This window comes from Lineus longissimus, chromosome 11 (assembly GCF_910592395.1).
Source record: "Lineus longissimus chromosome 11, tnLinLong1.2, whole genome shotgun sequence".
In the NCBI taxonomy this organism is placed as follows: Eukaryota; Metazoa; Nemertea; class Pilidiophora; order Heteronemertea; family Lineidae; genus Lineus; species Lineus longissimus.
The window spans coordinates 12,381,383-12,393,983 of record NC_088318.1 but is presented as its reverse complement, the minus strand read 5'-3'; the positions used below and the strand labels follow the sequence as shown (position 1 = coordinate 12,393,983).

The window sequence follows — 12,601 nt, the reverse complement described above, 5'->3', positions numbered from 1 at the left end:
TTGGACGTTGTTTGGGATGACCATTTAAAAGGGGTATCATATTTCAACATAAAATAATTTAAGCATCTCAGAAAAGAAATAGTTTTTCCTCTTTCAAGAAGAATATCTCTATCAAATCTTCATTGATGCCAACACATCATTAAGTCAATGTCCTTGTATATATTAAAGGGATACATGACCTTGAGTTAAAGGGACAATGGGTGATATGAATAAAGACTAGCAAATGCTTTTATCTAAAACTCCATGAACATTTGTACTTGGCCTTTCTGTACAAAATTGAAGTAAAAGCATTTACTAGTCTATATTCATATCAGCCAATATCAGATGACAAATAGCTGAAGAGGACAGTCACAGGGAACTCTATTTGGAGGGAGTCCAGAGCTTTTGAAAAGAAATAAATTGAACAAGAGACTTTGAATATGCAGAATGACAATACTGACTTTCATCAGTGAGTTTATTACACCATATAATATACAGCAAGAAGGTGACGAAGAAGTGGTAATATTTAAAAAGTGGCATTATGAAAATATCTTCTGACGCAACTGAAGCGAACCACCTGCCTACATCGATCCAATCGCATGACTCCTGTTCCACTCTGAGTGATCAGCCAATAAAAAAATAATACTGTATCACCTGATTGCAGCGGACCAATCGGAGTAGAGCCGGAGTTGCACGCCCGAGGCCTATGCCTTTCCTACCAGCACTGAGGTAATTGGGTGTTATACACTTTGTCACAACACACAAGACACATCACAAAAGACTTAATGTGGAGTTTTAAAAACGTACGAGAGCAGAGGTGGTGAGTTTTCTGACAGTCACCTTTCTGACCCAAGGAAAACATTATATCATTGACATATTGTTTAAAGGAAGCAGTCACAGTTGAATTGCGCACTTTAAAATCACTTTTCGCACGGGTTTTATATTTTCAAAATATTTGCCCGTTCACAAAAAAATCTGATGAAATTTGTGAAATAATTCAATTATTGCTATCACTTAATTTATTGAGTTCATCTCAAGTTGTTGGTACATTAGTACACATAGCCCTGTATATCATGTACAGTGTCAAGCTCAAGTTACTGTGAGACTAAGTTCCCGAGCAAATATGCGAGAAAACTGATAAAATCCACAGCGAGCTGCGTTTATAAAGTGCATGGAATGTGACAACAGGATTCAGTATAACCAAGAATAAATAAACACTAGTCTTTATTCATTTTCATTCTTGGTATACAAACTGGTGCCTGCTCAACTGCTATGCGAGGCAAACAACACCATGTATGATCCCACACAGTAGTCGGAGCATCAGTCTACTCTCCCTGGAAAGCTCCTGAGCACATATTGACCTTTGACCTAGCGCTGCACTGGCAGATGTCAATCACTACACGCTAATAATACTGTAAACCCATTTAATTTAACTGTCCGATATGTTTTCAAAAACATCAATTTCAGATTTTTCCGCGAACGGATGCATTTTCTAATTGTAAAACCATTGAGTTAAACATGTTGTGTCCCAAATTTTCACGATTGTACTCCCTCTTGCAAAAATCACGAAAATGAAGGGGTTACCATGTTTTCAGTATACTTTATTTCAATACCCCTATTCTTGAATTCAGCCTGACTGTTATCAATAGGACAGACAGCTAAAGTATATTGTTGACAACATTCCTTGTTCAATACTTATCACTGTATTGATATATTTTTTAACAATGCCTTGAAGAAATGTGGGAAGACCAAAGCCCGTGGTAACTTGGTATCCCACGATGCAACTGATGATTATTCTATGATCACATACATGCCCCCCAATCTGAGGCGATCTCATGGCGAGTCCTACAGACGGAGAAGTTATAAATTGAGTTTCAAAGTTAAGGTCAAAATACAGCCCTCTTGTGCGTGCGACATTATATTATTATACAATATCATGATGTCTTCTTTAATTATGTCATCAATGGGCAACTATATTACACATCTTCTTAACCTGAACCCATATAACTGTACTTTATCTGTAGTATTTGTAGAGTTATAGAGTTCAAGTTAGAATGAAATTAAACATCATCCTTATTTTCAACCGATTTCCTAAACCAATTAGATCTTACATATCTTAAGCTAAATGATACAAGCAATTTGAGCATTAGCCAATTTGCATCGCTAGGCAGAGTGTCTTATCACAGGCCAGGGTCAAACGCAATCTAACCCAATCTCCACCTCCTCTACCCTCGTACCAGCACATAAAACAACCAACCCCCGCCACACATACGCCAAATTTGCCCACCAGAGGGCCGGGAGAACATACAGCTGTAGTCTAACGTAATACTGCAAAGTATGGAACCCACGTCATTGCAGTTTATAAAGAAAACACAAAAAATCTCTGAGAGAAATCTGTCAAAAATGGCACATGAAAATTTGCATAAATTTAGTCACTTTAAAATGTACGTCTCCAGATCTGGCCTTTTGTGGCTACTGAACTTGCATTCACTGATTCCCATCCCATCAGTGATCGAATTCTTCCCAATTTTTGTTAAAAAGCCAGACACTAGCCATGACTGAAGAAAGTATGCAGTGAAAAATTCAAAATGAGTGCAATATTCTCGTTGCGGTAAATTTTTCGCAACAAAATTCCAAACGAGGTAGCAGGTTCGCCTTAAATGACAATGTTTTCAAAAAATTTAGAATTTGAATTTGGATCTTTCCCTGATAACGGACTGACAACTTACATGATCTACCCTAACAATACAGAGATATTTCAAACAGAAGAATTTGAATATGAAATTTGTGAACTTCACTCCAGACAAGACACAATCATTGAAAACAATTAAAGTACAATCAAGTCGCTTTTCGTGAATTGGGAAAAATACAATCCGAACTGAATGAAATAACCTCCAATTGGATAGAAAACCATCCAAATAGTAGAGAATTGATAAAAATTCAGAATACCTCTCTTACTTTTACCATGTTAATACATGTGCCTTCTGCTCATTTTAAGAATGAAAATACAATTCGTTCCAGCTATATCAAGGATTTCATATAGCGCTTTAACAATACAGTAGAACCTACCTATTAAGGACACCCTCGGGACTGACATGTACTGTCCTATATAGAGAGGTGTCCAGATTCGAGAGGTCAAATTGAATGGAAGCAACCAATTTTGGACCAAAACTTGTGTCCTTGATAGGGAGGTTGTCCTTAATAGAGAGGTGTCCACTAATTCATATAAGGCGGCTCACTCATATCTTTTTGATATCACTTCATAGGAAGATAAAGGAGCAGTATTGAGATTGGCCAATGCCGGACAAAATCTTCAAAGACATTGTGACATCGTGAAGGGCATGGTGAACTTCTCAAAAAAGTTACAGAGACCTCTTCTGCTTAAAATATGAAAAAATGGCAAATGACGTACATTGTGTAATGTTTCATAAACAGATTTACAGCAAACTTGTATTGAAACGACAATGGTTACCTGTACACGCAAAATCGTTGGAGGAAAATCCTTAATTTGGCTCATCTGCGACATGACTTTTCACTTGAGAACGTATCTTTTGAAAACGGAAACAAACCAAATGATGTTCTGTCGACCTTACCTCCATGTAAGATCGTTAAACCAATAAGACATGATCGGGTTCATTTAATCCAAGGTCGTGATGCCATTTCAAGGTCGCAGGGCATTCAAATCAAATGTCTTGATGTGTTTTCAATTTTGATACATTTTCTACTGAAGGCGAGTCATCCAAAGTTCATTTCAATGCAAATTTACAGAATGACCTGTATGTTGACTGAACTTTTCTATACAAAATTCACAGAGGGTACTGATCTGTTCAATATGAAATCTTACTCTTTTTATTAATGGAATTTCTACTTGGGAATACAATGGATTAATGTTGTCTTTGTCTTCTCATGATTGGCTTGAAACTTAATTAGAGAAGTATAGGAGGAAAAACACCAAGGTCAAGCTGGGGTTTGAACCCCAGACCTCTAATTTACAAGGCAATCACTCTACCACCTCAGCAAAAGGGAAATTTCATCTAGCCTAGCTGACATAGTAGGAATGATGCCACCACTTCACGATTTCAACAAATTTCTTTTCAAAATAGGATTTAGTGACCATTTAACCTACAGCCAGCCTCTTTTTTATATTGACCAAGTATGGATTAAAGATGCCTTGCTGAAAATGTCTTGAAGACTTAAAGGGACAACTTGGGCGTTATATTTAGGTGGCCAGGAGGATAATAGCACTGTTCGCTACCATGGGCCACCACACCAAGTGTGGCCTAGAAAAGCCTCTTTTCATGTCTTCATTTCTTGGCAAACCAAAACCACTTTCTTCCTTACAAAGGGAAAATAATCGCTTTTATAGGAACCATATTCCTAGCACCACTTTCAACTTGGTTCAATTAAACACCACAAACAGTTTATCATATTTCGAAATCATCCAGTTTTCATATCATATTTTTGAAGATTTTGTACACACCTGTCAAATGTGGGTCAATAAATAACATTCGGGCAAACTGCGTGAGAAAATTTACAACCATTATGCAACATGAGATTACAGAGAAAAAAACCACTTGTACGTCTTCACTTGATAAAAAAAAATGTGATAAATTCGAAAAATATTCTGAATTCCCCACACCCCATCAGACTTGTTGACGAGTATTTTTCTTTCATCTTATCACAATACTGACTCCCTCCCTCCCTCCAAAGACGAGAATGACCAATCAGAGCGGACGTATCATGCAACCCTGGGATTCTGTGAATGTTGCGACCCGCTCGTGAAGACTGGTGGTTTATGCTTTGCATATTGTCAGTAAACTTAATTTTGAACCAAAGCACTAGGATGTACATGTAAGGTTATTTTCTACTCGTAAGTGTGAATATTGTATCCTGACCATAAGTTGGAAACCTGACATATGCCTTATAATGGTACCATTTCATGTCTTGCATGACCACCATTAGTGGGAACATCTTAAAATGCTTTATGATGGTACAATTTCATGTCTTGACCACCATTAGTTGGAAACTAGTGCTTTTGGTCAACAAGCGGTGAAAATATGGTTGTTCATGCCTTTTTGGGTCACTGTATAACTTTTTAAAACCTGTTACTTCGAGCCTCGGAAAAAAAGCCTTCGACAGTTTTGCGACAAGCATTCTTGGGTGTATCTTTACAAAATAAATAAAATAAAATAAATATCACTGACTATGTATAGACACTTTACAGTTAATTTGTGCACGAGTGTTGTCCAACCTGCCATTCTTTCAATCTCACCAACCCCATAAAAAATGGACTCATACAAAAGTTAATAGTATTTTGTAATATTGAATGGGTCCATTTTTGGTTTTGGGTGTGATAGGATTTTAATTCAATTCAACTGAATTCAGTTTATCACTTTTGAATTGTACAGGACAGTTTTATTGAATTCAATCGAATTGAATATTAATGAAAGTGTCAAAATATTTACAAAACACAAGAATCTACATAAGTGCAGGGGAAACAATATTACAATTTATACAGATTTTCATGAAAAAGTCCAATTTTGTAAAATCAGACATCATTTAGATTTCTAATCAAAATCCATTAAATTCCGTTACCGGCAATAAATAACAATTTACATTTTCTCCTAAAATATCCTTTTAACTCCGTGGACACCAGTGCCCTCTTTTGCCCAAAGCTGACAACAGATTTTAATGGACTTTTCACAGACTGACTAGAGCTGTACATAGTTTTACATGATAAACATGGGATTCCCAATCCTTTACATTCGTTACCTTATAACATTCGTTACCCTTATTCTCGTTACCCTTTGATAATTACAAGAGTGCAATACCAGTTACACTGAGAGAATATCTCAATATACGCAACGACCCATTACTTCAATAGTCAGGGTTTTCCATAAAACCAAAAAATTTAATCCCTGTTGAAGTACAGGGCACACAAGCAACTTAGCTTCTCTACCAAGCTCTTCTTTGGTAAATTCCCCCATCCCACATATTCTCACTTGATCTCGAGTAAAATCTTGTAAAGCCGAGAGCCCACGCATATACCTGTTACTCCCTGATACAGTATAGCGAGTTTACTGTCATATGAGTCAATCACATTTTGTCAAATGGCTAGGCCTAGCGTCAAAGTTTGTCAGCTGTGCGCGCCAAATCATCGATTCAATACATTCTTATCAAATTGTTTGTAGTTGCATCAGAACTATACGTTTGTGAAATAACTACAATGTTGACACCAAAGATATTCTAAATTGCCACAGTTGATGAGTATTCCCACTCTTCGTCAGACAATTCATTAAATAACTGTTTTAGCTGGAATTTTGATCTGTTCCTGTTTTGGTGTCTCTGGAAGTGTAATGATATGAGGTCTGCAAATGGCTGACTACAAACCAGTTGGGTCTTTGTTTTGTATTGTTTTTCTTATGAATAGCTATTTAGACACATGGGCCAGATAAGACAATGCGTTATAATCCAAGGCTTACGGGTCGCTTCCCGACCATGTGGCCTTAAGGTTCTTGAATGATATCAATATCAGTTCTGGGTGTGAGTGTTTCCAAATTCAGCACCTACATGTATATATATGATCCTGATGAATGTTAACGCCACAAAATATATCACGCTTTTATTTGTGAGTGATGTTCATCAACTCAAATTGCCGATATGGACATATACATGTCTGTCACAAATTTTTCACGAAAGGGTAGTTGGAGAAATTTACAATGTTTAGTCACAGAGTCCATTTGTAGAAGGCAGAGCTGGGATGCATCAAAATATATGAACAAACATTCTATAAACTGTTTGGTAAATATAAGTATCTGCAGCGCCCGATATACAATCATTAGTGCAGCATGGGATTACTAACAATCTGAGAGCGGAATCTGCACACAAGCGCGTGATTTACCTAGCTGGTAATACTGGTAAATTTCTCCCAAAACGGGAATGGAATTTTCGTGTGAGATTTCATGCGACATATGATTCGATCACCCTTGCAGTATGTTCTTGTGGGTAAACTAAAGATGCCAAATTTTATTACAAAAGGCACTCAAATATTTTTCTACATTATTGCTATAAATAACCACCCAAACGTGATTTATTTTTCATGTTTACACAATAATCAGGCCAAGAGTCATTGCCATTATAAATGATAAAAACAACAGATATATACACATTTTCTGAAATTCAAAATTCTCATTTGTATGTCGAACACTTGCTTATGGAAGCTATGATTTACAAAATGGGGTTCTTTACATGCCGTTTGATGATATGACGAGGTCTGATTGCCCTTAAATGATACTATAGGGATCATAATCAGTTCAAACTTCTGAAGACCCTGGACACCCAGATTTTCTTGTTGGTCTAAAATGAGGAAAATGTCTTGATGCAAAAAAAAATTTTTCAAAGAGACTTTTTTGCAGCATACTGTAAGCTGCTAAATTTCACTGATGTTTAATTTAATCACATTCATGGAGTTCAAAACAAGTCTTTTTTTCAACAAGAAAAAAATCAATGCGACCATTAGAATCGCATTCAGGTATGATTTTTCCTAACTTGAATCCAAAAGCAGTGTTTTTTTAGCCAACATTGACAATCACAGATAAAAAGGGGTCTTCGGTATTTGAAATAGCTTGAGTAGTTTGAAATATACAGAGTAGATAATCTATAAGACGTATTACGCGTGCTACGCAATTACAAAATGATATGGATGCTAGGGTATGAATAATAACAGCTTCTTGACTGGAGATATTTGATGTGAAAAGTATGCGATGTCTTCGACGTCAACCAAGACGTTGTCGCAAACCTTTAGGCCATGGATCAATGTCCCAAAAGGATACCTAAACGATGTATCTGCTTGTTTTCTATGCTACACAGGCATCGTGACACAATTATAGGAGTGTTACATCATGAGAAAACATTGCACCGCAATTATAACCTGTCGTTTGTTTTTCTCGATACAATTCTGTCTCACTTGATGATGTCAATATACTGGAATCATTTTCAAAAGCGTGATTTTCATCACTTCAACCCAGACTCGATGACCAACTTGAATAAGTAGGTAGAATGACAACCCATTACCAGTAAACGTGTAAAAAATATAACTTAGGTGTTCCTCAAGACACCGAACCAAAAGACACCCAATTACAACTACACTGCCATCTACAGGACAAAATAGCAAGCAAATCGGTGTTACATTTAGGAGTAAGTCTAATTTGGGGAAAACACTTTGAAAACTCAAACCACCCACATTTTTACAAAAGTATGTAACAGAGCAAAGATGATTATGCATAATATAACTTTGGTATGACCTAGAATAAGTATCACAATACATTGAATCCGTCACTGTTCAAATATGAAATGAATATACATACGGTATGAGGTCATCACTCCCAAGGTCACTGACCTTAAGGTCAAGACTTAAGGTCATGCCTCCAACTTACACCACAGCACAACTGGGTATGATCACAATACGCTAAAAAAAATGAGATCTGCGGCATTAGGCCCGCAAAATTTATTTTTATGGTTCTTGTCACCGCATCATCTAGTTTTGGGCATGTACCAAAACAGTTCTTCCCTTACATAACTTATCAATTCATCAAGTGTCTCTCCGATGCACTGATTTCCATTAAAATGTGTTTTTTACCAGGGTAACCAGGGTTTTACCAATGAAATAAAGAATGATGAAAGATGGGGGTTGAACAAAAAACCCTCAAACATTTCCTGAAAGTGGCTGACGAGAACCATAAAATCTAATTTCATTGGGCTTGACATTATTGCAGCAAACATTGATATATTCATTTGATTATTCAGATGAAGGCTTATATATAATTTATAAGAAATCATAGTTCAGCATGTCCGAGGTAATTTATATTAGCACACTCTCATGCCTGTTTCCGTATCCTTGGCAACATCACCACGGCAACATGCCGCCTTGGCAACAACAGATCCTGGATAACTAGCACACATGAAGTCTTCTGAACGTCTTGGATATGACTAAACAGTGGTTCTTTGTCATGTTTTTTCTGTCGATTTCCCAATGTTATCATGACAGCTAAGATTTGCATGACTTGTACTATGGTTGCCATGGTTACCATTATGGTCGCTAAGGCTCCCATGGTTACCTTTGTGTTCTTCCTGACTACCATGGTTGCCACCATGACTACCATTACCACTCTTCGGGCTTCCAGCATATGAGCTGGCGCGGCTGTTTCCATGCGGGCTACCTCTCGGGCTACCACGACTCAACACATGTGGGCTACCATGACTGCCAACAAGCGGGCTACCTCGGTTGCCACTCTGAGGGCTGCCCTTATTCACCACGATAGGAGGGCTTCCTCTATTACTACCATGTGGACTACCTCGGCTAACACCCTGCGGGCTACCTTGCTGACTACCAAGGTTGCCACCACTTTCACTATGGTTACCTAAGGAGCGAAAACTTGCACTTAAGCTTATCAACGTGTCTTTGTCCACGACACTATCTGCACTTGTCTGATCTGGGGCTGACCAACGACGTTTTCTCGTTTTCTCTACCTGAGTTACAGCTCCACGCGTTTGTGTTTCAGTACTTTGCATTTGCGTTCCCTGATGTACCTGAGTTGAAGATGCGGACGCAGACCCCTGCTTCCCGGATTTTGCACTTTCTGACGCAGTCCGATCCTGCGGTTGGCGCGTTGCCAACTCAGCAGCCTTTGTGTTGACGTCCCTGTGCGTCAGTGAGATACAGACGTCACCGACAGACAGGCGATGACACGTGAGTCCGTAACGTTGGGATGTGCGCTGTGGTCGGCAGGATGACCAGCCCTGGCCGAAGACGAAGAAGGGATGTTCTACAGTAGCTTCCACCGTCACCTAAAAATACACATTGGAAAATCTCGTTAAAAAGCTGTGAAAATATTCAGAGAGCAAAATATTTCTGAAAGAAAAAGAATAGGAAGAATATTAAGAATCAGAATTGGAGTGGAAGTCATCTCTTCTTCTGCACTGAATTATATTTCTGTGGATGTAACTGCGGATGTTGAATTAGTTTCTTGACCCTTTTGTTTTTCCTCTAGGGAGCTCTCTTGAAATGAAATGTTTTAGTTTTTGAGGGAAAAAAAAATACATTCCGTCAACCCTAAAAGCTAAAGAAATTGCTGTTACTTTAGAAGCAATTGTGAAATCAACATAGAATTCGAAATCAGCAACTGTTACTGGTTCACTGGGGTGAATCCAGGGGGCAGCAGTGGTCAATTGTGTGCGGAAATGCACAGACTGTCATCAAATTAAAAAATTCGCAAGAAATTGATGGGCGTCTGGTCCTAAATGCAAATAAGACGGGAAAATAAAACACAGCGTAATGTAAAGAAATGCTGGGTCTTTGGGTTCAACAGCATTATGTATTCAGAAAGAAGAACGTAATTTGATAAGGATCAATTTTGTGAGACATCAAATTCAACAATATTTCTGTTTCTACAAAACATATAAATCACTTGTCTTTTATCGTTCCATAATGTAATACTTTTCACGATTCTACACAAATCATTCCCCCTCCCACTGAAAGATTCAACTAAAGCCTTACTTCATTTGGATGGTCCAGGTCTCAACCATAATCATATCAGAAAGAATTCTAGTTGTGAGCTTAACCTTATATTACTTCAACCACACGAATATGTCAAACTAACGGGCCCTAATTGAGCAATCATTCCAACACAACTAAAACAGGTGCCTCCATCCAATCACATCGGAAAATAAACCCATTCACGAGAGAGGCAAAAAAAAATCCACTCCCGGAAAACGTAATTCATGAGACTCATTGACGATGAGACGTCTATTCCGTGATTCGTGTATAGATTTCATTTTTTGTTTCTATGATATTAGTACGTTTTTACGAGTCGTAGTAGTAGCGATTTATCACGAAACAAAAATCTGCAATTTTTTTGTACGTGTAAAGTGAGGAAATTATCAATATAGAGACTTCGGTGACAAATGTGGCTCGTAATATTTTAAGCCTTTTTTTACAAACTGTATAAAAAAAACGATATCCATTTCTTTATACTGAATGTAAAGAAAAACTACCATTTTCATGGTCATGATATTTTTTGGCAGAATTACAACAACACCTTGCTTTACCCACCCAAACAAATCTGGAAATCCACCAAAACAAAAATTGTGAAAATTAAATTTTTTGAAGAAATGAATTTAATGAATTACCAAAATTACTGTATTGGATAAATTGCTTGGCAGTTCACAGTATATAAGTTAAAACCTCCAAAGGTATTGGAAGAAAAAATCAATCAAATTGAACGAGTCTGGAGAAAGACCCTTGAGACCTACTAATACCTTGAAAAAATAAAATCAATTCTAACATCACTATTTCATTAAGACTTAGCGTGGTCATATGATATCGAACAAAATTTCCCGATTGACTTTTTAAAGATTACTGGTGAGCTGTAAAGTGTGTTTGAATTACATGAAAGCAATTTTTGAGTGGTTCAAAACGGGGCGTATTGGGAGTAAATTGACTTTTTAACCACCTATGCATGGCGATATTTTGACAAATTTATCATGTTCAAGAAAATCTCACAGTTGCAGATGAGAAGTAGGCCCCTATGTTTACGAGATGAGGTGTATAAACTTAGATTTCACAAAAGGCATACAACAGTGAAATGAACCAGTCTGCCTCAACCCAAGAGCAGCTTAGAGCAACAAGTGCCTGGTTTTGCTGTGACGGCCACAAATACATGTCAGAACGCTGCTGTTCCATCACTGCTGTTTTTGTCCAGTCAAGCGCACTCTGATCATCAGGGATGCGAGCGTTGTAAGAATCATTACCCAAATTGTTCAAGCAGATGGTCGGGATGTGGTAGCATTTATTGGGTACTTGTAACATGACTGGTCCATTCATCAGGGGAATAAGCAGCTGGTTTGTGCGACCGATACTCAAATAAACTGATCAGGGCCGAAACTGTAGAAGTACAGTAGAACCTCTCTATCAAGGACACAATCAGGACTGAAAAGTTCTGTCCTTAATGGAGAGGTGTCTTGATTAGAGAGGTCAAATTGAATGGAAACAACCAATTTGGGAAATTACAACATTTCCGTTGTGTAGACAGCTATACATGTACATGTATGTACAAATACCAAAAAGACCCAGTTTCAGCAAAGTTGCATGCGTAATAACTGCACTATGGCACTGTGTATATCTGCATTTCTATTTTCATGACCAACAATCTAATACAGACAGCACACCTTCTTAAACCTTGCGGGTCAAGATGCGGTTTTGTCCCCTTTCAACACTCTCTTCGACAGAACTATTCTCTAACATTCTCTAAGCTCAGACTGAAACATTGTCGTAAGCAAACATGGCAAAGGGGCAACTCTCCAAACCCCATGGTACCCGAGATCAGCTACGCTTGGTTATGTCGAGTCTGACTGCAGACATGTAATACCCTCCGTGGGGGATTGTATATCCTACTCTTATACTATCAATGAGGTGATCGATTCATTGGCTGACTTCTGGCCATTCATCATGAGGAGGATTGCCTGGTTGGGGAGATGTAGTACTCCAAATATCCCACTGTTTCTGGTGATTAGCTCTGTAGAGAATGGTAACCGGCACAAATGTGAGGGTCCTTAAACATGTTGA

At 37.9% G+C, this 12,601-nt stretch overlaps 1 protein-coding gene across 1 annotated transcript in view; it reads right to left on the bottom strand.

Moving 5' to 3' along the window:
- Positions 1-418: 418 nt before the first annotated feature.
- LOC135495386 (ataxin-1-like) overlaps positions 419-12,601 on the bottom strand; it is a 221,254-nt gene continuing 209,071 nt past the window's right edge. The window contains exon 5 of the mRNA XM_064783937.1: positions 419-9,825. Within this exon, the coding sequence (XP_064640007.1) occupies positions 8,986-9,825 (840 nt within the window). The 3' untranslated portion in view covers positions 419-8,985. The remainder of the gene's footprint in view (positions 9,826-12,601) is intronic.